The following is a 27,371-nucleotide window of genomic DNA, read 5'->3' as shown; positions in this document are numbered from 1 at the left end:
GATCCACATAGAAATAGATTGCGCAGTGTATCAGAGATACGCTACGCCACCGTACCCTACCTGGCGTTCTTTCGAATCCTCAAAGATTTTGCGCCGTAAGTTACGGCGGCGTAGTGTATTTCTGGCGGCAGATTTCAAATTGGGCGGGTAGGGGGCGGGTTTCATTTAAATGAAGCGCGTCCCCGTGCCGAATGAACTGTGCATGCGCCGTCCTGAAATTTCCCCGCGTGCATTGCGCTAAATGACGTTGCTAGGACATAATTTTTTTTAACTTAGACGGGACTTACGTACATTCCGATTCACAGACGACTTACGCAAAAAAAAAAAAATTCAAATTGCGACGCGGGAACGACGGCCATACTTAACATGGCAAGTCTAACTATACGCCGCAAAATACCAGCTTTAACTATACGCCGGAAAAAGCCGACTAGAGACGACGTAAATAGCTAATTTGCATACCCAATGCGGAAAACGACGTGAACGCCACCCAGCGGACGCCGAAGTATTGCATCTTAGATCCGAAAGGTGTACGAGGACGTATACCTGTCGGATCTAACCCAGATGCCGTCGTTTCTTGGTTTGAGGATTCAAACTAAAGATACGACGCAGGTAATTTGAAAGTACGCCGGCGTATCAGTAAATACGCCGGCGTACTCGCTCTGAGGATCTGGCCCCTTGACTTTACTATTAAGCCACTTGGAGGAGGTAGAGGGAGACCGATATACTATTATGTATAACATTCTCTTTGTTTTATGCTAGAAGGGAAATACTCTTGAGATGGAAGTCGGCAGAGCCACCTACGCTCGACACCTGGCAACTTTCAGTTAATTCCGTCCTGCCCTTATACAGACTCACATACAAAAGCAGGCAATGCCCCGGAAAATTGGACAAGGTCTGGTCCGGGTGGATAGATGTATGTGGTTATTACGACTACAGCTAACCTAATATACTGGTTTGATGTGGTTACTCATTGTTGGTTTCAACCCCTTCCTCTTCTTTCCTCACCCCCCTCCCCTCCACTGCTGATACACCCCTCAATTTCTTCTGACTGTATACAAGGGTATGGGAAATTGGAAGACGATGTTGGTGAACCAAACCACCTGTTGCTAGGTTTTGTCCTGCTATTCCTGGGATGAATGACACACGATGGGGAACTAGGTCCCCTACTAGATACACATTATTACTGAAAATGTTGTATGATTTGTAGTATGTCTTTTGATCATTGTTCTGTAATGCTGACTTGTTGTTTAAATAAACTTTCCTTTGTTAAAAAAAATTGGATTTGAGACTGCATCCATAACATACTGATTTTTGAGATTGCCACTGTCACATATCGCAATTTCCTTACTACCAGTTACATTTGCAATAATTGCTTCACTTCACATAACTTTTCAGAGAGATTATCTCTAAAAGCGGAAGTCTTCTGGTATGAAAGTCTTTCAGTGCATGCTGAAGGTATTTAAATAATATACAGTACGTTCCTCTTTGTATGGCTTGTAATCAGTGAAGCTTGTCCTCAGTTTAGTTACAAATCATGATTTCCCTCATACTGCTCCTGATCATGCTGTGTCTATGGGGTAAGTAGTATATATACAGTCTGTAGTATTATTATATACAGTGTACTGGTCCTACTCATGCTGTGTCTATGGGGTATGTAGTATATATACAGTCTGTAGTATTATTATATACAGTGTACTGGTCCTACTCATGCTGTGTCTATGGGGTATGTAGTATATATACAGTCTGTAGTATTATTATATACAGTGTACTGGTTCTGTTCATGCTGTGTCTATGGGGTATGTAGTATATATACAGTCTGTAGTATTAATATATACAGTGTACTGGTATTGCTCATGCTGTGTCTATGGGGTATGTAGTATATATACAGTCTGTAGTTTTATTATATACAGTGTACTGGTACTGCTCATGCTGTGTCTATGGGGTATGTAGTATATATACAGTCTGAAGTAATATTATATACAGTAATTGTCCTGCTCATAGTGCGTCTATGGGGTATGTAGCATACAGTATATCGTGTTTTGTATTTTACTAGTAATGGCCATATAAGAAAAAATTTCCTTATATGCAGATGATATACTTATATATCTAGGTGACACGACAGCGTCGCTGCGAATAGCAATGGGCATAATAGGAGAATTTGGAAGCTTCTCTGGGTTTAATATAAATTGGTCCAAATCAATATTAATGCCTATAGATCCATTGAGGGAACAGTTACCTGTAGGAGCAGAGCAGATTACTATAGCAAGCAGGTTTTGCTATCTGGGTGTGGTGGTTTCCCCGGATACGGCTGAATATCTTTAGCTGAACCTGGGTCCACTACTGGCAAAGCAAAGAGAGAAATGTGACAGCTGGTGCAAACTCCCCCTATCAGTGGTAGGGAGAGCTAACCTAATCAAAATGGTATGGGCTCCACAACTCCTGTACATCTTCCATAATTCACCGATATGGATATCGAATAAATGGTTTAAAATAATTGATACCCAGATGCGGGAGTTGATATGGAAGAAAAAGGTAGCCCGGATTAGTTTAACCACTTTACAATATGGAAAGGATAGGGGGGGATTGGCGGTACCTCACCCCAAAATGTACCTTTTAGCATCTCAGATACAACAGCTGGCGGGATGGATGGGAAGAAAGAGAGGACCCGAATAGAAATATGGTAAATGGGACTGCTCCCTCATTAAAGGCAGCCTCCCATCTTGAGATGGGTGTGCCCAGCATGCCACAGGCAGCATCCACAGGAATCCTTCTCAGAAAGGTATGGGGTGAACTACGGAAGACTTTGGGAACAGATGGGGTGTTACCATTCACTCCAATATGGAACAATTCTAGATATGTAGAACTACAGGACTTAGTAGGCTTTACTTCCTGGAAGAAGAGGGGAATCTGGTTCTTTTCACAGCTGTATGAGGGAGAGGTACTGAAAACGTACGAACAGCTGTGTAGAGAATACCAATTAGCCCCACGGGGCTTCTATCAGTATCTCCAGCTCCGGCACGCTCTACAGAAACAACAACAAACATGATCACTGGTGGTAACTTCACCGTCACCTTTGATGACAGCGGTTTTGCAAGCAGAAGCTCGGAGAGGACTGATAACCAAAATATACGAGGGACTGTTAGCAACAATTCAGAGCCATGCCTCCCTTAGAAGTCGCGGGAAGTGGGCGGAAGACATTGGGGAGATAGACGAAGACCATTGGGAAAAGGCACTTGAATCTGTCCCGGTGGTATCTGTCTCTGCGTCGCACAAACTGTCGCAACTCTTTATCCTACACAGGGCCTACAGAACAGCGCCACAACTACACAGATGGGGGAAAATGGATACTCCTATGTGCCCAAAGTGTAAGGTTCAGCAGGGGGATTTCATACACCTGATTTGGAGATGCCCAAAGCTTCACAGGTACTGGGAGAAAGTATCACAGTGTATTACTAGAGTTGCACAGGTACCAGTCCCATTGGATCCCCTAATATACCTGTTAGGGGCCATCGAGCCAGGAGAGTATACAAAAGGAAAGTACTATATGATAACAAGACTGCTGTATATAAAAATATAGAGACGTACATTGTAATGTTATAGGAATGTACAAATGCAGTATAATGTATGTCAATTGAAATGCAATGGATGCCGAATAGGCATATTTATGTATGAAATAAGAAAATAAATAAAAATAAAGTGGATTTAAAAAAGTAATGGCCATTGACATTTATACAGCGATCCAGCGGCTCTTAAAGGGGAAGATGTACCCATACATCGTTTTGCGGGAACGTGCCACTTTGCTGACACATATCAGAGTGAGCCGGTCAGAAAAAGGTTAAAGGGATTGTAAAGGCAGAATTTCTTTTATCTTATTGCATTGTATGAATTAAGATAAAAAACCTTCTGTGTATAGCAGCTTACCCAGCCCCCCCCCCCCCCCCCCAATTACTTACCTGAGCCCCATCTCTCTCCAGCAATGTCCACGAATGTCTAAGCCATCCGGGGGACACTCCTCCTAGCTGAGACACAGTAACAGTGCCATTGGCTCCCATGACTGTCAATCAAAGTCAGTCAGCCAATCGGGGGAGAGAGGGGCCGGGTCGGGGCTCCGTGCCTTAATGGACACAGGGAGCCCTGATTCGGCTTGAGTACCCCCATAGGAAGCTGCTCACTGTTGGGGCATTCAACAGGAGGGAGGGGCCAGGAGCAGCAAAGAGGGACCCCAGAAGAGGAGGATTCGGACTGCTCTGTGCAAATCTAACTGTACAGAGGAGGTAAGTATACCATGTTTGTTATGTTTTTTTTTTTAATTTACAAAATTCAAGTTTTTACCATGGAACTATCCACTACACATTAAAGCTTAGCACCAACCCTGTCTTTAGAAAATAGACAATAACACAATTAAAGAGTAAACCTTATATATTAAGGCTATAGACTTATAGCTTTTAATATACAGTGGGGATCGAAAGTTTGGGCACCCCAGGTAAAAATTTGTATTAATGTGCATAACGAAGCCAAGGAAAGATGGAAAAATCTCCAAAAGACATCAAATTACAGATTAGACATTCTTATAATATGTCAAAAAAAGTTAGATTTTATTTCCATCATTTACACTTTCAAAATTACAGAAAACAAAAAAATGGCATCTGCAAAAGTTTGGGCACCCTGCAGAATTTATAGCATGCACTGCCCCCTTTGCAAAGCTGAGATCTGCCAGTGTCATGGATTGTTCTCAATCATCGTCTGGGGAGACCAGGTGATGTCAAGCATGGGGGTGAATCAATCATGCTTTGGGGTTGTATTGCAGCCAGTGGCACAGGGAACATTTCACGGGTAGAAGGAAAAATGGATTCAATAAAATTTCAGCAAATTTTGGATGGTAACTTGATGCCATCTGTGAAAAAGCTGAAGTTAAAGAGAGGATGGCTTCTACAAATGGATAATGATCCTAAACACACCTCAAAATCCACGGGGGATTACATCAAGAGGCGTAAACTGAAGGTTTTGCCATGGCCTTCACAATCTCCTGACCTCAACATAATTAAAAATCTATAGATAGACCTTAAAAGAGCAGTGCGTGACAGACGGCCCAGAAATCTCAAAGAACTAGAAGACTTTTGTAAGGAAGAATGGGCAAAGATACCTCAAACAAGAATTGAAAGACTCTTGGCTGGCTACAAAAAGTGTTTACAAGCTGTGATACTTGCCAAAGGGGGCAGTACAAGATATTAACTCTACAGGGTGCCCAAACTTTTGCAGACGCCATTTTTTTGTTTTCTGTAATTCTGAAAGTGTAAATGATGGAAATAAAATCTAACTTTTTTTTTTTACATATTATAAGAATGTCTAATCTGTAATTTGATGCCTTTTGGAGATTTTTCCATCTTTCCTTGGCTTCGTTATGCACATATATACAAATTTTTACCTGGGGTGCCCAAACTTTTGATCCCCACTGTACACTAAGTAACAGAACAAATAGAATATAACGGGTCAGCACAGAGAACAGAATAGAGCACTAAACACGTTTAGAGATAGATTTATACAGCATCACCATGTGCAGTAATCAGAGATGGTGTCTAGGTCTACACCTTTGCTAGGGCAGTGGAAAAGTATAAATCTCCAGAGCTATAATGCCCAATATTGCACTGGGGTGACTATGCTAGGTCCAAGACTGCCTGCAGAATATTACCGGGACTAACAACCACAAATAGTTCACAGATGGTGACATTTAGGCAAATTGAGTATAATGGAAGGGGCAGTCTCTGGATGGTTTCTTCTGCCGGCTAATGTTGGGGTCCTTTAATGGTGGTGTACTAGTGATGAAGAATAGAGGATGCAGCCTGCATTCAGTTTAAAGTACAACAGAGTGCATGTGTGCTTTACAGGGGTCGATTGGACAGCAAGGTAATCAAGATAGGGTGGTAAACAATCCAGTACAGAGTCACTTCAGAAGAGTAGAATAATCCGAAGTGGAGGTTTAGATGTCAGTCTATGATAGGGTATGTGTGGTGGACATGAACCAAGAGAAAGAGAGATTGTATGGCAATGATGGGCTGCTAAGAGACTAAGTTCATGCCATACAGCGTAGACAATGGGTTAAAAAAAAACCTCACCAGTCCTGCGCTTCAGAAAACCCGCACAAGGAATGCTGGTGATGCTCTTAATAACCAGCAAATCCACTTTCTTTCTCTTGAGTGTTCTGGGACCAGATGCAGCAATGTTCCCATACTGCTGGCGAAAACCTGCTACACAGAGACCCCAGTTGGCTGGACATGCTACCCCATAGGTCTATACTCTCTTTGACATCCTGCTGCCAACTACCCTGAACTTTCCTGGGCAGTACACTAAATTCCTTCACTCCTACCTCTTGTACCTTGGCCTCCTGGAAACTGTAGTCTGTGTAGCATTAGGGCAACACCACCACTCTAAAGCAGTACTACATCTCCCATGGTCCTCTTCAGCAGCACCTCCTCCTCCTCCTCCATAACCATGCTGCCCAACGAAGGGAAGGGGATAGTAACCCATAGAGAGACAACAGACAGGCATGTCTAAGCCTGTGATTCGACATGAGCAGTCTTAGAAGTTTTAAAGGGGACCGATCCACCAGTACCTGGCTACATATACATCCTATATTGATTATGATATGGATTGCGTAGATGCTCCTTACATGCATAATACATTTTTGGTAAAGGTGAACTATGCCTTTAAGTGAGTGTCTACTTCTTTAGTAAACCAACCCCAGCTTGTTGAGTCAGCCACTAGTTAATTGAGGAAGAGTAAATGATGACACCACCACAGGCGGATTACATTGATTAAATTGTAATCATTGTTCTGTAAAGTTATTGCTGAAATAGAATGCTTTTCATAGCAAGAGCTGTGACTAATTATTTCTATTCAGGCAATGATAAAATTTGCATTGCTAAAGAAAAAAAATGGCAGAACCACCTTACTGTGCTTATCAACGTCCACGGGTGGACAATCTATTATCAAGCTCAATGTACTAAAAGTTTAATTGTTTGGAAAAAAAACAATGTATATTTTGCTGAAATACCTTGCTCAATTTGAAGAAAGAGTTAACAAATTACTCCCATGTTTTCTATCTTAACAGGGGGCCCCCTAGATGGCAGCAATACCCCCAACCCCCCCCCCCCATGTAAATGAGTAAAGGGTGTGTAGCGGCCTGCTACTTTCTAGCTGGCGCTGCCATCAATTTAGAGGGTAGTCAGAGGTTTAACTACCTCTGACTGTGTTATTTTGCCGAATTTGGGCCTCTGTTCCAGCCATGGCTGTGCTGTGAGTGCCCACTATTGTTGTCTGGGGTATTGGTACCACTCCAGGCCAAAGATGGCAGCAGTCAAGTCAGGGTGTATTGGGTGTTCTTCCTCAGCAGTCAATCAGTGAGAGTTGATTGTTTCGCTGTGCATGCTGGGGGAGAGTACTTAAGGGACAGACGTCATTAGTTCGGGGTCGTCGAGCCCTGGTCTGTCGTCCCACCACCCCCCGTGATTGGCCCTCCTGGCCGGGGGTGCTTAAGTGTTCCTGGATCCGGGACCACGTTGGTCCTGAGTTGTGATTTACCAGGTAGGCCCGGTAGTCAGACTGGGTCTACGCTAAGGTGACAAGATTTTTTAAATAAAATCCGGGGACATTTTTTTTTACTAGTAATGGCGGTGATCAGCGACTCATAGCGGGACTGCGATATTGCGGTGGATAAATCGGACACTAATGACACTTTGTGGGAACCAGTGACACTAATACAGTGATCAGTGCTAAAAATATGCACTGTCATTGTACTAATGACACTGTCTGGGAAGGGGAAAACATCTAGGGCAATTAAAGGGTTAAATGTGTGCCTAACAAGTGTTTTTTCACTGTGGGGGAGGTGATTTTACTAAGGGAAGGCATAGATCAGTGTACCTACTTTGCAGGAACACAGGATCAATGTCTTTCATACGGAGAGAATGGCAATCTGTCTTGATTACATAGGCAGACCACAGTTCTGTCTTTCAACATAATGATCAGCAGGTACCGGTGGACATCGAGTCTGCCCGAGCCGCTGATTGGCTCCTATACCCAAAAATGCAGGATCACATATATACGTGATCCTGCACAGCACGGCCATCCTGTAGTAGTAAATCTGCCATCAGGTGATCAGCAACTGGTTAACATCATCAGCATCATGGATGGTATCATAACTCACAGGCAGCAGGCACTCTATCATGGCTCTGGCTGGCTGTCACAGTGTGTCACATAACATGTCTTCTGGGTGCTGATACGTATGACCAATAAGTTACCAAAATTAGCACCCAGCAGACATGTTATGTGACACACTGTGACAGAGCCATGATAGAGTGCCCGCTGCCTGTGAGTTATGATACCATCCATGATGCCAGAATGACAGACACAGTGCAATGAAGTCTATTCACAGACACCCCCAAAGCACTCCTGTGTTGAAGCCTTGAAGGTGCTGGCAGCCCCACGATCGCATCCACTTCCCCTCTGTTCCTGCTGCTGGACACTGTCAGCTGAGCTCAGCTGCCTCTCTGCCCGCCATTTCTGCCGCCCGCCTCAAAAGTCTCACTCTCCGGGCCCCCGGCTACTACTGGGTGGGGAGCGAAAGAAGATCACTCCGCCAGGGAAGGCAAGGAGATAAGCAGGCAGGCGCCTGGCCGGGACTTGAGGCAAGGCAGAAGAACATGTGAGTGGAGCTGAATGGGCATGCACCCGAAACTAAAGAAATGATCCCTCCGTTCTGCCCAGCACATGATCATTAGAAAGGGGCACAGATAATGGAAAAAATGCACCCCCCTAAGCTAGTAGGTGTGGTGGAGCAGGGGTGTGTAATTCAGAATGTTTTTTTTTGTTAATTCTGCACTGACTGTCTTTGAATTTGCCCCAGCCCCTGTTCAATTCCAATCCGGGGACAAAACCAGGGACAGACTTGGTCCGGGGACAGTGTCCTCAATCAGGGGACTGTCCCTGGAAACCGGGGATGTCTGGTCACCCTAGTCTACGCTTGCAGAGTGATCCTGTGCTGTCCGTCCAAGAGGGAGGAAGCCGCCCAATGAAGAACCTGTTCTGGAGAACACAGAGCAGAAGGCTGGTACGCTCAGGAGAGGCCTTGAACTTCATTGAAGGACGCACTATTACTGAGAGGCTGAGTGAAGGTCGCCTGTCAGTTCCAAGTTCAAGAATTTAGCTCAAGAAGAGATCCGGGTGCTTAATCCTGTGCTGAGAGGATTCTGGACCGAACATATCTCCACCTTTGGGAAGGTCTGTGGCAGAGACTTTACTGAAGTTTCCGTGTGAAACCCTGGCTGCTAGGCTGGTGAGAGAGGCCTATCCAGGTGCACAATACCCGCTCTGGCTAGAGTGGCGACGAAGGCTACATTGCTGGAAGCAGGAGTGTTTCTGATCAAAAGTTATACACCTGAAACTGCTACCTTATACCCTTCCACCTCTTCACTACCACTCTCATTCTTCTACCACGTTTGGTAAATAAAGCACAGAAAAAGAAGTGTGGACATTAAAGTTTCTCAGCTCACATCCTGTACCCTAGACGGCGAAGGAATAGAGAAAACATGCCACCCAAAACAAACCAGCAGCTCCTTCGGGGGTAGTGCTACTGGTAAATAAACACTCTGGCCCACCAAGCTGTTAAAATTAAAGATGACCAATTTGTAGGCAGGTGCAGTCTACTTTCTCCACGGCAGGTGGCATTCTCCCGCATTGGCCCTTTTGCTGGAGAGGAAATCAGGATAAACCGGGTTCCTCTATGGTTTCTTGGGTCACTGGGGAGGCTAACCTATTGGATGCTGCCACCCCATGTGACTCAAGCAGCCATCCAGGCTCAGGCAGAGCCTTTTTAACCACTTCACCCCCGGACCATTTCACTGGCCAAAGACCAGAATTTTTTTTGCGATTTGGCACTGCATCGCTTTAACTGACAATTGCGCGGTGTGCGACGTGGCTCCCAAACAAAATGGACATCCTTTTTTTCCTATAAATAGAGCTTTCTTTTGGTGGTGTTTGATCACCTCTTCAGTTTTTATTTTTTGCGCTATAAACAAAAATAGAGCGACAATTTTGAGAAAAATTCTATATTTTTAACTTTTTGCTATAATAAATATCTCCAAAAAATTTATAAAAAAAAACATTTTTTTTCCTCAGTTTAAGCCGATACGTATTCTTCTACATATTTTTGGTAAAAATAGTTGCAATACGCGTATATTGATTGGTTTGCACAAAAGTTATAGCGTCTACAAAATAGGGGGTCGTTTTATGGCATTTTTGTTAATATTTTTTTTTTATACTAGTAATGGCGGCTAACAGCGATTTTTTTTATTGTGACTGCGACATTATGGCAGACACATCGGACACTTTTGACAAATTTTTGGGACCATTGTCATTTTTACAGCGATTAGTGCTATAAAAATGCACTGATTACTGTGAAAATGATACTGGCAGTGAAGGGGTTAGCCACTAGATGATGCTGTAGAGGTTAAGTGTGTTCTAGGGAGGGATTCTAACTGTTAGGGGGCGTGGCTACATGTGAAATGTCACTGATTGCTGTTCACAGGGAACAGACAATCAGTGACAGTGTCACTAGGCAGAACAGGGAGAATCATGTTTACACTTGCCTCTCCCCGTTCTGCAGCTCTGTGACCCGATCGCGGAACACTGGCAGACAGTGGGAATTTCAAAGTGACGTATATATACGTCACTTTGCACAGCCGTGCCCTTTCTGCCAACGTAAATGTACAGGAGCTGGTTAGGAACCAGTTAAAGGGGACGTATATATACGTCCTTTTGCCTGCCCGTGCTATGCTGCAGACGTATATCTGCGTGCGGGGTGCAGCAAGCGGTTAAGGCCCTGGTTCCTGAGGTTTTCAGGGCTATGGCAAGTGGACAGAGTAGGGAAAGGTTCCCGACGAGTAGTGTGAGAGTAAAACGTCATCTTTTCCGGATATCCTCCTGATTGGGGACCAGATGGCCAGGCTTTATTCTGTCCCCTCTCAACAGACATTGTCATTCTGTCTAGATGGCTTTCCCAAAGGGTTTGTTGTGAACTTTTGCTGCATTTCTCGAATACAAGTTTATTGCACTTGCTTGTGTGAATTATTGACTCCATGCTGCACCCCACTTACACACTAACACCATGGTGTGCTGGTAAACATTTATTATTTTACACATTAACTGCTTGCCGACCAGCCGCCACAGTTATATGACGGCAGGTCGGCTCTGCTGGGCGAGAGCGCGTAGCTATACGTCATCTCTCCCCGCAGACAATAGGGGCGCGCGCCGCCGGAGGCGCTCCTGACTCCCGCGCGCGTGCCTGGCGGTCGTGATCACCGCCAGGCACCCGCGATCGCTCGTTACAGAGCGAGAACCGGGAGCTGTGTGTGTAAACACACAGCTCCCGGTCCTGTCAGGGGGAGAAATGCCTGACCGTCTGTTCATACAATGTATGAACAGCGATCAGTCATTTCCCCTAGTGAGTCCACCCCCCTACAGTTAGAACACACCCAGGGAACATACTTAACCCATTCCCCACCCCCCTAGTGTTAACCCCTTCCCTGCCAGTGGCATTTTTATAGTAATCCAATGCATTTTTATAGCACTGATCGCTATAAAAATGCCAATGGTCCCAAAAATGTGTCCAAAGTGTCCAAAGTGTCCGCCATAATGTCGCAGTACCGGAAAAAAATCGCTGATCGCCGCCATTACTAGTAAAAAAAATATTAATAAAAATGCCATAAAAATACCCCCTATTTTGTAAACGCTATAACTTTTGCGCAAACCAGTCAATAAACGCTTATTGCGATTTTATTTTACGAAAAATATGTAGACGAATACGTATCGGCCTAAACTGAGGAAACATTTTTTTTTATATATATTTTTGGGGGATATTTATTATGGTAAAAAGTAAAAAATATTCATTTTTTTCAAAATTGTCACTCTATTTTTGTTTATAGCGCAACAACTAAAAACCGCAGAGGTGATCAAATACCACCAAAAGAAAGCTCTATTTGTGGAAAAAAAAGGACGCCAATTTTGTTTGGGAGCCACATAGCACGACCGCGCAATTGTCAGTTAAAGCAATGCAGTGCCGAATCGCAAAAAGTGCTCTGGTCTTTGACCAGCAATATGGTCCGGGTCTTAAGTGGTTAACATGTCTGCTCCCAATGAGTGCTCAATACGAATGACAGCTTCTGGACCATAAACAAATATTTTGATTGCCATCAATGACCAAATATGGATATGATCAAAGTCACAACCCAGACAACATCATTGACCAAATATGGTCAAGTGTTTATTTGGCCAATGACATCACCTGGAATACTCCAAGATTAGGGTACACGGTCTTGGTCTGGTAAGGATCTTTAGGGTGGAAACCCACTCCATTTTTTGGGGGAGGGGGGGTCACTTTTACAATCCATACCAAACTCTCTTCTAGGAAATACTTTGTTTTCAAATGTCTTTTTTATTTCTTTCTTACTTTCTGAGATGCGAACAAGGGTCACCTATTAGCAAAACTATTTAGGCATAGGACACACCCTCTGTCACCCCCCCCCCCCCTTATATGAGAATTATATAAAAAAGAAGATTAATTAAACCCACAAGTGTATTTTTTATCACTACGATTCCTTTACATTGGCTTTTGACATTTACAAATGCAGCAATTTAGAAATTCAAGGTTATTACATAGTACATGGCCTTTCACAGTGGTCCTATACCATGTGATAGCTGTAGATAATCAGAACATCACAATAGAAAGCAAGCTGTCATTAAAGTGGAGGTCCATCCTGAAAAAAAAATACATTAACAGGCCCCTTAAAATATCTTAAAAAACATTTGAACATTTTTTTTTTTACTTACCAGAAATGCCTGTTGCTAGGCATTCATCCTAATCTGCCACTTCCTATACCGCGGAGCTCCTCGTTCTCATCCTCCCTCGCGTTGTCTCCTGGGAAATGGGGCCCGCTGTCTTCTTCTGGGACCTGTGTGTGTCCCAGAAGACAGACAGCCATTCACAAAGTGTTGTGTGCAGTAAGAGAGGGCAGTGAAGCCGCAAGGCTTAGTTAGAATGGTGGCGCCGTCACCCGATCTGATGGATGGATCGGCCTCGGGGGACCGACATCATGGGCTCCCTGGATAGGTAAGTGTTCTTATTAAAAGTCAGCAGCTACAGTGTTTGTGTACACTGTACACTGGTCCCTGCTGTCTTCATGTTTCCCAGAGGACAGAAGGGGAGGACAGTGTAGGCGCCAAACACCGCGGTGATCTATGTCAGGAAGTGGGAGCAAATACCTGTATTAGACAGGTATCTGCTCCCTCCTTCCCCCTGAAAGGTGCCAAATGTGACACCGGAGGGGGAGAGGATTCCAAAAAGTGGAAGTTCCACCTTAAAGATGGTTATCTTGGTTATGGCAGCAGCTGCTGCGATAAACAAAGTATCCATCTTTTCAACGGGCGGTCTGGTTTACGATAATGGTGGTCTCTACGGCGGATTCGCAGCGAGATCACCCCATGCCCTCAGTCGCTTACCAGAGACGTCGGTATCGGCAGAGGCGATCTGGTCCTTCTCCTTTCTGGGTATGGATTCGAGTGAGGGCAAGATGACCCCCACCTGTCTCCATACCATAGCAGGGCGGAAGCAACGTCAAAAAGGTAACTTCCGCCCATAGCTCTTAAAGGGAATTTTTGTTTGTCATTTTTTTTAAATTAATTTTTTTTATTGCATTTAAGTCCAAATATGGGATCTAAGGTCTTTTTGACCCCAGATCTCGAATTTAACCACCTAAGACCTGGACCATTATGCAGGTAAAGGACCTGGCTCCTTTTTGCGATTCGGCACTGCGTCGCTTTAACTGACAATTGTGCGGCTGTGTGATGTGACTCCCAAACTAAATTGGCGTCCTTATTTTCCCACTAATAGAGCTTTATTTTGGTGGTATTTGATAACCCCTGCGGTTTTTATTTTTTGCGCTATTAACAAAACTAGAGCCACAATTTTTACAAAAATTCTATATTTTTTACTTTTAGCTATAATAAATATCCCCCAAAAATATATAAAAAAGCTATTTTTTTTCTCAGTTTAGGCCGATACGTATTCTTCTACTTATTTTTGTTAAAAAAATTGCAATAAGCATTTGGTTTGCGCAAAAGTTATAGCGTTTACAAAATAGGGGATAGTTTTATGGAATTTTTATTAATATTTTTTTTTTACTAGTAATGGCGGCGATCAGCGATTTTTTTCATGACTGGGACATTATGGACGGACACATTGGACACTTTTGACACATTTTTGGGACCATTGTCATTTTCACAGCGAAAAAGTGCTATCAAAATGCATTGTTTACTGTGAAAATGACAATTGCAGTGATGGGGTTAACCACTAGGGGGCGCTAAGGGGTAAAGTGTGCCCTAAGGGAGTGATTCTTACTGTAGGGGGGCATGGCTGGACGTTTGACTTCACTGATCGTCGTTCCCTATAACAGGGAACAGACGATCAGTGACACTGCCGCAGAGAAGAACAGGGAAGGTTTGTTTACACTCACCTCTCCCCGTTCTTCAGCTTCTGTGACCGATTGCGGGACACCGGCGACGATCTGGTCAGTTAGTCTCGCGGGCGCGGTCACGGAGCTTCGGGCCGGGTCACGAGAGCGCTGCCGGCGGCGCGCGCGACCCATGGCTGGGCACTTAAAGGGCAATGTACCTGTACGTGCCTGTGCCCAGTCGTGCCATTCTGCCGACATATATCGGCGTTAGGCAGTCCTTAAATGAGTTGGAAATTAAAAAAAAAATTCACCTTAATGCAATCTATGCATTAAGGTGAAAAAACATCTGGTGTTACCGGTGTGTTGTCACATTCTGCTCCCAATCACAGATTGCTCCGGAAGTGACGTTTCGTCACCGCCATCTTTCTACACCCCACACCATTGCACAGTAATGATAGAGTGAGAAGGGGCAAGCAGACATCTTCTTACAGCCACCGGAGTTTTAGATTTCAGTTATTTACAACACAAAACGGAGCTTATATGCTTAATTTCAGTATTTGGAAATCCGACGGACTGTTTACGTTACATTTTTAAAGCAGTAGCAAACCTGCTGACTTTACATGGTTGCTAATGTCACAGAACACCTCTGATTTTAACATTTAACATGTAAACAGTCAGTCGGATTTCCAAACACTGGCCCGGATTCAGAAAGAAGATACGACGGCGTATCTCGATATGCGCGGCGTACAGTGCTTTAAGTGGGCCAAAAGAGGTGACGGTACTCTATTAGGCGCCGGTACTCTATTAGGCGCCGGTGCTCCCCCCCAATACTGATCATGAAAATACCCTTAGAAAGTACCCTGAAAAAGAGCTACTGTAGAAAGAGCTACTGAACATAAATAAAATGTGCAAAAGGGTATTGAACAAAATGTTGTACAAAATGTACATAAAATAAATTATAAAAATTATAATAACATACTAACCATAGAACAGTAAACAGTAAAACATAAACCTGAGTCTTGAAGATGAAGGTTAATTTCTTTACCCCTGAAAAATATACAAAAGCAGATTCAATACAATCACAGTACATCAAATGAAAAATGAAAAATATTGTACAAATCATTTTACCTAGAAAAGGCTCCAGCACGTTTTGGGCTCCACTTTCCTTGCACTTTTGGCTTCGCAGTTTGTGAAGGCTGCACTTCTCCTCCCTTTTGCCAGCCATGTCTGCACATATGTTTGTGCATTAAACTGATCCAAGGGTGGTCCGTTGCATTTCAGGAAGATCAGATTTGAAAGCCTTTTGATGTCGAGAGAGTTTCTTTTATCTGTCAAAGTATCATTCATTGAGCTGAAAGCTCGCTCGCATTCACTTGTTGATACTGCAATGGTGTGGACAGCTTTAAGAAGAGGCTTCAGGTCTTCTGGTGTCTTGGAAGCTTTAAGGTCTTTATACTCCCTAAATCCTTGGACACTTTTCCTCTCCCCAACTCTGAATCTCTGACATAAACGTCTGACCGCTGCATCACCATATTGAATCTCAAGAGATGCAGGCCAGGAGTCAAACTGGAGGACCTTGATGTCTGAGAGGAGGTGACTGTCTGTCTTTTCAGATGAGGTTCTACTGACATGTGAGGAAGTTGTTGGAGTCATCCTGCACTTAACATTTTCAGCCAGGCTACGGAAAAATTGCCCAGGGTTGATTTTTATAACCCTCTCATTTTCATGCAAGCATACATTTCTGAAGATTTTCTTATTTTCAGCCTCAATGGCAATTTGTGTGTAGGGACCAGGTGTGGATACCATTGACTCAAACACCCGGATCTGTCGGTCCAGCTGCCTGTCGGCTTGATCCAAAGTCATGTCACGTCTCTGGAGCATTCTTGAGAGGTCACTGAGTTCTGTGAGAGCGTCATACATGATGCCAAGATTGACCACAAAAGAAACAGTAGTGAGAACATCATTGAGTCCTTTGTATTTTGCTCTCTCTCTTGAGTCCCTGCTGGTATCAGCAGCAGCACTTGTAAAGTGTACCTGCAAAGCTGGGTAGTTCTCCCATACTGCTTTCACCGTTCTCTCACTTGAAGCAACCCAACGCACTGATAAAATACGGCCTATCACAAGGAGACGCTGTCCAACACTGTGAGCACTCTCTGTTAACTCCCTTTGTTTTTTTGGGGATGCATGGTAGAGGGAGTAAAGCTGATCTAAAAATATTTTAAAGTGGTTGATTCCTCCAACCTCCTTCAAAACATCACAAACTGCCAGTTCCAGTCTGTGATTGGAACAATGCCAGACAAACAAGGGAATTTGGAACAAAGCTGCGCAGCAACTCCTGCTTTCCTCCCAAGCATCACTGAGGCTCCATCACAAGCAAATGCCAACAAATGTTCCTGTAGGTAGTGAGGGTCAAAGCCATTATTATGAAGACATTCTAACTAGGGTTGTCCAGATACCGATACCAGTATCGGTATCGGGACCGATACCGAGTATTTGCGGGAGTACTCGTACTCGTGCAAATACCCCCGATACCTAAATAGAATACTTCCCCCCCCTTTCCCCCCCCCCCGCCGCTCCTGCCGCATCGTGCCACCGCATCGAGGGACATGGCTAGAGGGACATTGCTGCATATGTGAGGGACATGGCTAGAGGGACATTGCTGCATATGTGAGGGACATGGCTGCATATGTGAGGGACATGGCTAGAGGGACATTGCTGCATATGTGAGGGACATGGCTAGAGGGACATGGCTGCATATGTGGGGGACATGGCTGCATATGGGGGGGACATGGCTGCATTTGGGGACACATTTAAAAAAAGTATCGGTATTCGGTATCGGCGACTACTTGAAAAAAAGTATCGGTACTTGTACTCGGTCCTAAAAAAGTGGTATCGGGACAACCCTAATTCTAACAGTGCTTCAGTGATGTCATTTGCTGTGGTCCCCTGCAGCTCAATGAGTTCAAAAAATACTGTGTCTGGCTGTTCATTGGAAATAGCTGACCGCAGGCACACGACAAGGACAGACTTTCCACTTATTGTAGTGGATTCATCAATGGGCACACACAGTTTTCTTTCATTCATCACTATGTCATTGACTACCTTCTTTTTCATTTCAGCTGCAATGTGATTCAGTATATTTGCACACGAGTTATTAGAGTGTAAAACTCTGCCCATCTTGACACCATTTAAGACTTGCAACTGGACATCTATTGGCATGTCTGTAAAGGGACGCCCATGCTTGCCAATCTTATAAGCTATTCTAAACACATTGCAAGTTGAGGCGTATTCAGCCTTTCTCATATCTTCAATGTGTTTTTGCATTGTATTTTGTGTTGCCTTCTCTTTTATTTCAACTGCTTTCTTGTGATAAATTGAGTCTCTGTGCTCTTTAATTTTCTTTCGTAGTGAGCTTTGTTGTGCAGCCTTGTCCCTTCCATAAGACGAGATTAAGCACCCACTCCACTCCTGCGACACTCTCTGCCCTTGCTGCATGTCTACACGAGCACAAACTTGACTACACACACTACAGCCCAACTTTCGATTTTTGCTTAGCAGCCACTTGTAATTTGTGGAGAAATACTGTACTTGTGCTTGGGACCAACATTCTGGCCACTCATGCTCGGCAATGCGGCTGTTGTCATCGGTAGAAGTGATGTCACTCTCGTCCTCTACGTCACTTGTGAGAACCTGATCGACCGCGGCACAAGTGCTGCTTTCATTAGCTTGTGTCTGACTCTGACCTGCAGCGATATTCTGGTTTGGTGGGGGGTCAGCCAGCGAGTCCTCTGATTCTGACCTTGTTCTTTTGCTACTTATAAGCCAGGAGAGCATCTTAAAGCGTACCTGTCAGATCACCCAAAAAAAACTAAACTGTTACATGTTGCTCAGTATCTCATCCTGATCATGTACATATACTTTCTATGGGTCTATGACCGACATTTGTCTCAGACTTAGCTTTATTTCTTGGTAATGATAATACCATTTATGTAAAGAGGTAGAGCTTATATTACAGTACAGTATTAAAATATATATATATATATATATGTATATATATATATATATATATATATATATATATATATATATATATATATATACATACAGTACAGTATTAAAAAGTAAAAACAATGTGTGTGTATGCATACACACACACACACACACCCCAATATGGTACAGCAGTAATTTATATATATATATATATATATATATATATATATATATATATATATTGTACAGGACGCCATGGCTGGGTCCTGGAAGGACGTTATATTTCCCCTCTGTTTGGACTGTGGTGCCTTTAAGGGAACGGAAAGGGTTAATGCACCTGTCCAAGGAAGTAGTTTAAAGCAGACAGGAAGTGCAGGTGAGAGTGAAGGAGTGTAGGAGAGTCTATGCATGGTGAATGGTGGACAAGGAAAGCTGTGGAAGCTATGAAAAGCTGTGAAAGGACTTGGCAGTGTGTTGCCTGAAAGCCTGCTACTGAAGGACTTACCTGCAAGGACTATTTAACTGCGATAGCAGTTCTGAGCTGTACAAGTCGGTGAGACTGTTATTTCTTTTGTTTTTGCTGCTGCTAAGCCATTTAAGTTTAATAAACCTTAGTTTTGATTTAAAAAGCCTGTGTCCTGCGATCAAGCTGGTCCCCCAAACATTACACTGGTGCTCGAATGCGGGCAGGACAGAATAACAGGCATAAGAAGAGAAAAAAAAACTTTTTTTTTTTTTTCTTTTTGCATTGGACTTTATATTGAACTGACATTTAAAGAGACAGTACATTGAATTTATGTCCTGGGTTAAAGCTGCACAAACATTGAAAGTTGAAGCAATGGAGGAGCTAATTAAACAGCTGACCTTGGCTAACATGCAAGCGCAGACTCGCAATGAGGAAGCTAATCAGCGCTTAGCAGCCCAGCTGGAGGCACAACAAACTTACCACAAAGAGGCGCTGGCTCTGCAGCAAAAAAATACTCGCCTGTTGGCGGCCCAGCAAGCGACGCAGCAAGGGGTTATGCAGGCTCAGGTGACGGCTTTAAAGGAAGCAGTGCAGCAGCTGTCTCAGGTTCGGGAACAAGCGGCTGTTGCCCCTGGCAACCAGGTGACTGTGAGGGCAAGCCATTTTCTACAGAAATTATCCCTGAGCGATGATGTAGAGGCATTTCTTGCTACATTTGAGAGGACAGCGGAGAGAGAAGGATGGTCTCAGGACCAGTGGGCCGGCCTCATTGCTCCTTTTCTCACTGGAGATCCTCAAAAAGCCTACTTTGACCTGCCACCAGATGATGCTAAAGACTATCAAAAGTTAAAGGCAGAAATTCTGGCTCGTCTGGGGGTGACTACGGCCGTTCGGGCCCAACGTGTACACCAATGGAAATATCATCCAGATCGGCCACCCCGGTCTCAAATGCACGACCTAGTGCAACTAGTAAAAAAATGGCTGCAGCCTGAGGTGTTGTCTGGCCCCCAAATCGTGGAGCTGGTCGTGCTGGACCGATACCTGAGGTCCCTGCCAGATGACCTTCAACGGTGGGTCAGCCATGGAGACCCCAAAACAGCAAACCTCCTTGTTGAGATGGTGGAACGATATACAGTGGTGGAGGACCTGCTCGGACCTACCAAGCGCATAGGGCCCAGTCTGCCACGGCCTGTTCGACCAACTGCTGCCCTTCGAAAGGATGTTCCAAGGAGCCCTGGGACAAACACCCCGGAAGGCCAAGAGTCACTCCCGGTACCTCCTCAGCGTTCTGTTCCTGTTCGGAGAGGAGGGGATGTACAATGTTGGCGATGTCATTCCTGGGGTCATACCCGGACACACTGCCCACTGCAAGAGGAGCCCATGGAATGCGGGGTTCTTCGGAGGGGGTCTTTTTGTGCCCATAAAGTGTGCACCACACACCTCGACCTGGATGAGGAAAAGTTTGAGTGTGAAGTCCAACTGAACCACCTCCTTGCCCGGGCTTTGTTGGACTCTGGAAGCATGGTAACCCTGGTTCATCCTAGAGTGATTGGGAAGATCGGTCCGGTAAGAAAAACTTTACGGGTGGTATGCATTCACGGGGACACTAGAGAGTACCCGCTCATCACGTTGTCTATCGCCTCAGCATGTGGCACTGTTACTCAAGAGGTGGGGGTGGTAAAGAACTTGGTGCATGATGTTAAAATAGGACGAGACTGTCCATTGTTTACAAAACTGTGGGAACAAGGAGAACAGTTCAGAGACTGGGGAGAAACTAGCCCCCCTGTTCCTACTGCTGAGAGGGATAACCCTGAACTGCCAAATGTTAATGTGGACCCAGATGAGGAAAATGCTAATGATTGGGTTAATGGTGATGAAAGTAGTGTTGATACTATTGAGAATGTCAAGATATGTGGTCCACAGACCTATCAAAACCCTAAGGGGGAGGAGCCTTCCCCACTTCGGGCAATGCTGGGGGAAGAGGATGAGGAAGTGGCCTCTACCCCTGCGCTGCCGGATTTGGGTGTTCCCCAGGGGGCATTTGGGACTGCTCAGATGCAGGACCCCACTTTGGCCCATGCACGGGAACAAGTTGTAGTAGTAAATGGGGTTCCCCAAGAGCCAGGTGCGAATGAGAGGTGAAACAAAACAAAAAACCCTAAGGTTGGCGCTGCGCTGAATTAATTGAGTGATTAAAAGGTGTAACAATAAAAATTAATAGTTATATTAATGAAGAGCAGCTAGCATTAAATTGTGTACCACAATTTTACAAACATAAAAACAAAAAAAGGGGATGCAGCGCTAATAAGTGACGAATCAGCAATATAGGTGAGTAATTGGTGATGTTAGTAGAAAAAAATCAATAATAAAAATGATCATTCCAAAGAATAAACAATTTAAGGAATAAATAAGAGAAAATCACCACGCTGCAAATAGTCCAGAAATTAATGAATGATTGCACTTAATTTTCTCTTAATTGTCCCACAAGTGAAAATGTGAAAAAAACTAAAAAAAGAAAAGATGACACGGAAAATCCATATAAAAAAGATCCATAAAGATTTCCAAGACGGTGAAGATAGGGTGATGAAAGATGAAATTCCACACTGCACCCGTGCTTATAAAATGCCTCCTTACCGCAATTAAAGACTGTATCTCACCAGTCTCATAAAGCCTATGGGAATTGAGGTATCCCACAACCCATCCACCTGGATGATCAGAGGGCTCAGCATAGGATCCGAACGGAACCGTGGATAATGAAAGAGAAAGGGATTCTCATAGTGTATACCGTTTAAAATCACAATCGATATTTATTAAAAGTTACACTTACAGTTAAGTAGTGTATAATAGGCAGTAACAAGCAGTCACAGAAAAAAGTCCTTCTCCGATGCTCCAATGCTACGATGCTTCCTCGCTACCAGGACTCACACACCGCTAGCGTACAGGGCGAAAACGCGATGACGTCACAGCAACCCGACGATCGTTTCGTCTCAACAGGACATCTACGGGGGTTTGGCCGGATCCCCCGTAGATGTCCTGTTGAGACGAAACGATCGTCGGGTTGCTGTGACGTCATCGCGTTTTCGCCCTGTACGCTAGCGGTGTGTGAGTCCTGGTAGCGAGGAAGCATCGTAGCATTGGAGCATCGGAGAAGGACTTTTTTCTGTGACTGCTTGTTACTGCCTATTATACACTACTTAACTGTAAGTGTAACTTTTAATAAATATCGATTGTGATTTTAAACGGTATACACTATGAGAATCCCTTTCTCTTTCATTATCCACGGTTCCGTTCGGATCCTATGCTGAGCCCTCTGATCATCCAGGTGGATGGGTTGTGGGATACCTCAATTCCCATAGGCTTTATGAGACTGGTGAGATACAGTCTTTAATTGCGGTAAGGAGGCATTTTATAAGCACGGGTGCAGTGTGGAATTTCATCTTTCATCACCCTATCTTCACCGTCTTGGAAATCTTTATGGATCTTTTTTATATGGATTTTCCGTGTCATCTTTTCTTTTTTTAGTTTTTTTCACATTTTCACTTGTGGGACAATTAAGAGAAAATTAAGTGCAATCATTCATTAATTTCTGGACTATTTGCAGCGTGGTGATTTTCTCTTATTTATTCCTTAAATTGTTTATTCTTTGGAATGATCATTTTTATTATTGATTTTTTTCTACTAACATCACCAATTACTCACCTATATTGCTGATTCGTCACTTATTAGCGAATGAGAGGTGGCCACACTTTGCAATATATAATGAATTGCTGTATCGGGTTACCAAGGAGAGAGAAAATGTGGTAGAGCAATTGTTGGTACCCCAACAATATAGACGAAAGGTTCTGGACCTGGCCCATAACGATGTGTTAGGGGGACACCTGGGAGTTGAAAAAACGGAGGCACGGATCACCGACCGGTTTTACTGGCCAGGTCTGAAAGCAGAGGTAAAGAGATACTGTACCTCTTGTCCGACCTGTCAGTTGACCGCTCCGGTGACTCATTTTCGGAGCCCTTTGGTCCCTCTGCCCATAATTGAGGTCCCATTCGAGAGGATAGCCATGGATATAGTGGGTCCCTTGGTAAAGTCAGCTCGAGGTCACTCCTACATATTGGTGATTCTTGACTATGCCACCCGATATCCTGAGGCGCTACCCCTGCGGAATACCTCCTCAAAGGCCATTGCCCGGGAATTATTCCAGATGTTTACACGGACTGGTTTCCCCAAGGAAATACTCACAGACCAGGGTACCCCGTTTATGTCAAGGGTTATGGCCGATGTGTGTAAGCTGTTCCGGATTAAACAGCTACGCACATCGGTCTACCATCCCCAAACGGACGGGTTGGTGGAACGCTTTAATAAGACCCTTAAATCTATGCTCAAGAAAGTGGTACAAAGGGATGGGAAAGATTGGGACTGCCTGTTACCAGCTCTCCTGTTTGCTATCCGGGAAGTGCCCCAGGCCTCCACGGGTTTTTCGCCCTTTGAGTTGGTATATGGGCGGAGACCTCGCGGACTTCTTGACGTGGTTAAAGAGGAGTGGGAAAGTGAACCTGTTCAGCATAAGAGTGTCCTGGAATATGTCTCCCAAATGCAGGAAAGGATCCAAACCGTGATGCCGCTAGTCAAAGAGCATTTGCAAAAAGCCCAGGAGGCTCAACGACAGGTCTATAACAGGGCTGCTAAAATAAGGCACTTCCAAGTGGGGGATCGAGTAGCGGTGCTAATTCCCACTGTGGAAAGTAAGTTCTTAGCCAGGTGGCAAGGACCCTTTGAAGTTGTGGAAAAAGTGGGAGAGGTCAATTATAGAGTCCACCAGCCAGGCAAGAGGAAACCGTATCAGATATATCATGTCAACTTGTTAAAGCCCTGGACAGACAGGGAACCGGTGACCTCCCTGGCTAGTGCAAGGCTTGAGCCACAGGTTGGGGTGGAGAGTGTCCAAGTAGCAAATACCCTATCTAAATACCAAAGTCAGCAGGCAAAGGAGTTCTTGCAGAGAAATAAAGAGAAGTTTTCAGACTTGCCGGGGCTAACTAGTATCATAGAGCATGATATTATCACGGAACCTGGAGTCAAAGTTTTTGTCAGGCCCTACCGCATCCCAGAGGCTCAAAGGAAGGCCGTTTCAGAGGAAGTAAAGAAGATGCTGGACCTGGAGATCATTGAGGAATCGCAGAGTGAGTGGTCGAGCCCGATTGTGTTGGTACCAAAGCCCAACGGGACTCTGCGATTCTGCAATGATTTCCGGAAGCTTAATGAAGTTTCACGGTTTGATGCCTACCCCATGCCCCGGGTAGATGAACTTATTGAGAGACTAGGTCCAGCTAGGTATATCACAACGTTAGACCTTACCAAGGGGTATTGGCAAATCCCATTAACTAAGGCTGCTAAAAAGAAAACTGCTTTTTCTACTCCAGAGGGGAGTTTTCAGTACAAAAGAATGCCTTTTGGACTGCAAACTGCTCCAGCCACGTTCCAGCGAGCAATGGATAGGATTTTACGACCTCATCGGGAGTATGCCTCAGTGTACTTGGACGACATAGTCATTTTTAGCAGAGACTGGGAGTCACACTTGCCCAAAGTCCAGGCAGTACTGGACTCTCTCTGGAAAGAGGGGTTTACAATAAACCCTGAAAAATGTGCTTTGGGAATGGAGGAGGTGAAATACCTGGGCTATATTGTGGGTAGAGGGGTGGTGAAACCTCAGGTCAGCAAGGTAGAGGCTATAAAGAGTTGGCCCCGCCCCCTCACAAAAAAGCAGGTACGTGCATTCCTGGGCATGGTGGGATACTACAGGAGGTTCGTACCCAACTTTGCCACATTGGCGGCTCCATTGACCGATCTGACTAAGGGCCGGAAATCGGTCATGGTGGAGTGGAATGCAGACGCTGAGAAGGCTTTTTTGGAGCTCAAGTCAGCACTGTGCCAACACCCTGTCTTGATAGCGCCCAATTTTTCTGAAGAGTTCATTGTCCAAACTGATGCTTCCGATGTAGGATTGGGAGCTGTATTATCACAGGTTGTTCATGGTGAGGAGCACCCAGTAGTCTTCCTCAGTAGGAAGTTGACACCAGCGGAGAAAAACTACGCTATTATTGAAAGAGAGTGTCTGGCCATTAAGTGGGCTCTGGAGTCCCTCAGATATTACCTCTTGGGGAGGAAATTTAGGTTAATTTCTGATCATGCCCCTTTAACGTGGCTGAGGCAAGGTAAAGGGACTAATGCCAGGATTACCAGGTGGTTCCTGGCGCTCCAAGAGTTTAAGTTTATGGTGGAGCATAGGCCCGGGAGACTGCATCAAAATGCAGATGCCCTCTCCCGAGTCCATTGTTTGAGCTCCACTGTTGCCTCCACCTCCTTGGCGTTGGGGCACAGGGGGGGGGATATGTACAGGACGCCATGGCTGGGTCCTGGAAGGACGTTATATTTCCCCTCTGTTTGGACTGTGGTGCCTTTAAGGGAACGGAAAGGGTTAATGCACCTGTCCAAGGAAGTAGTTTAAAGCAGACAGGAAGTGCAGGTGAGAGTGAAGGAGTGTAGGAGAGTCTATGCATGGTGAATGGTGGACAAGGAAAGCTGTGGAAGCTATGAAAAGCTGTGAAAGGACTTGGCAGTGTGTTGCCTGAAAGCCTGCTACTGAAGGACTTACCTGCAAGGACTATTTAACTGCGATAGCAGTTCTGAGCTGTACAAGTCGGTGAGACTGTTATTTCTTTTGTTTTTGCTGCTGCTAAGCCATTTAAGTTTAATAAACCTTAGTTTTGATTTAAAAAGCCTGTGTCCTGCGATCAAGCTGGTCCCCCAAACATTACAATATATATATATATATATATATATTTTACAAACCCTCTCTTAGACGAAACCTAACATTTGATTTTGCTGCTAAAATTACATAAACCAGCTGATGATGTCAGAAACTAAAAAAAGAGAAGATAAAATGGGCACAAAGCATGACAAGGGACAGACACCACAGAAAATAGATAGAATAATGGATGTTATTCATCAGTCTGAGCAGTCCATGTGCAAGCTTGCAACAATAATCATACAATGAACATCTTCCTACTTTTCAAGACGGTTTAAAATAAACATAAAAGGAAAATAACAGGGCAAGTCTGCATGGCTGTCTGAAACGAGCCATGATAAATTGCAGAGTTCCTAATCTCTATAGGAGGAGACGCTGTGAGATGTCATTCCCCATCACCTCTTCATCCTTCTGGTGTAATACACAGGTACCATGCCATGTATATTACAATACTGTGAGATGTCATTCCCCATCACCTCTCCATCCTTCTGGTGTAATACACAGGTACCATGCCTCAATCCTGTGAGATGTCAACGGTTAGGATTGTAATATACATGGCATGGACTCACCTGTGTATTACACCAGAAGGATGGAGAGGTGATGGGGAATGACATCTCACAGGATTGTAATATATGGTATGGTAACATGGCGAATGTTATAGCGGCCTGACACCGCCATCATCATCAGTATGGCGGGACGTGTATGAGAACAATCAGTCCCATCCATAAGAGTGCAGAGATGGCGGAGTACAGCTACAAATCTATTACTGTCTGTGCCACAATCTCCATTCTCTAATCTAATGATCCGGGGTGAGGATTTCATACAAAGTGACAATTTATCATCAGTATAGACTCTATACTAATGATAAATTGTCACTTTGTATGAAATCCTCACCCCGGATCATTAGATTAGTGAATGGAGATTGTGGCACAGACAGTAATAGATTTGTAGCTGTACTCCGCCATCTCTGCACTCTTATGGATGGGACTGATTGTTTTCATACACGTCCCGCCATACTGATGATGATGGCGGTGTCAGGCCGCTATAACATTCACCGGCAGGCAGCATGTGAAGTGCACGGGTTAAAGATGTATAGGACCCGGCACGGCAATCTATTGGTTTAGCACGGGGGTGTGTGAAAGGCAGCCCAGCGAAGAGCCAATCAGAGTGCTCGTGGGCGTAGCCACCTAACCCGGTGTGCAAGTCTCAGCAGCACGCTGGAGCCATGGTGTGGGCGGGGCTGAGAGATTCTGGAGTAACACCCGCCCTCCAACCTCCACTATGCGCTATGAGTGATGCTCTATAGAGCTAGAGGGAGAGACTCATTGTAGAAGACATTACTATGTTCTATGCAGAAGACATTGCTAGACCCATAGTACCTTACTATCCTCCCTCCACTGTGCGCTATGAGTAATGCATTGCTCTATAGAGATAGATGAGGGAGAGAATCATTGTAGAAGACATTGTTAGATTTGTAGTAGAAGACATTACTATGTTCATTGTAGAAGACATTGCTAGACCCATAGTAGAAGACCTTACCTTACTATCCTCCCTCCACTGCGCGGTATGAGTAATGCTCTAGAGAGATAGATAAAGGAGAGAATCATTGTA

The 27,371-nt window shown here is 44.5% G+C and overlaps 1 protein-coding gene across 1 annotated transcript in view; it reads left to right on the top strand.

Annotated features, from left to right (window-relative positions):
* The first annotated feature begins 1,373 nt into the window (after nt 1–1,373).
* LOC120933549 overlaps nt 1,374–27,371 on the top strand; it is a 61,602-nt gene continuing 35,604 nt past the window's right edge. The window contains exon 1 of the mRNA XM_040346807.1: nt 1,374–1,577. Within this exon, the coding sequence (XP_040202741.1) occupies nt 1,535–1,577 (43 nt within the window). The 5' untranslated portion in view covers nt 1,374–1,534. The remainder of the gene's footprint in view (nt 1,578–27,371) is intronic.

The sequence above is a fragment of the Rana temporaria genome, chromosome 3 (genome assembly GCF_905171775.1).
Source record: "Rana temporaria chromosome 3, aRanTem1.1, whole genome shotgun sequence".
NCBI classification, from domain to species: Eukaryota; Metazoa; Chordata; class Amphibia; order Anura; family Ranidae; genus Rana; species Rana temporaria.
The sequence above is the reverse complement of the archived record's forward strand: the minus strand, read 5'-3'. Positions and strand labels throughout refer to the sequence as shown.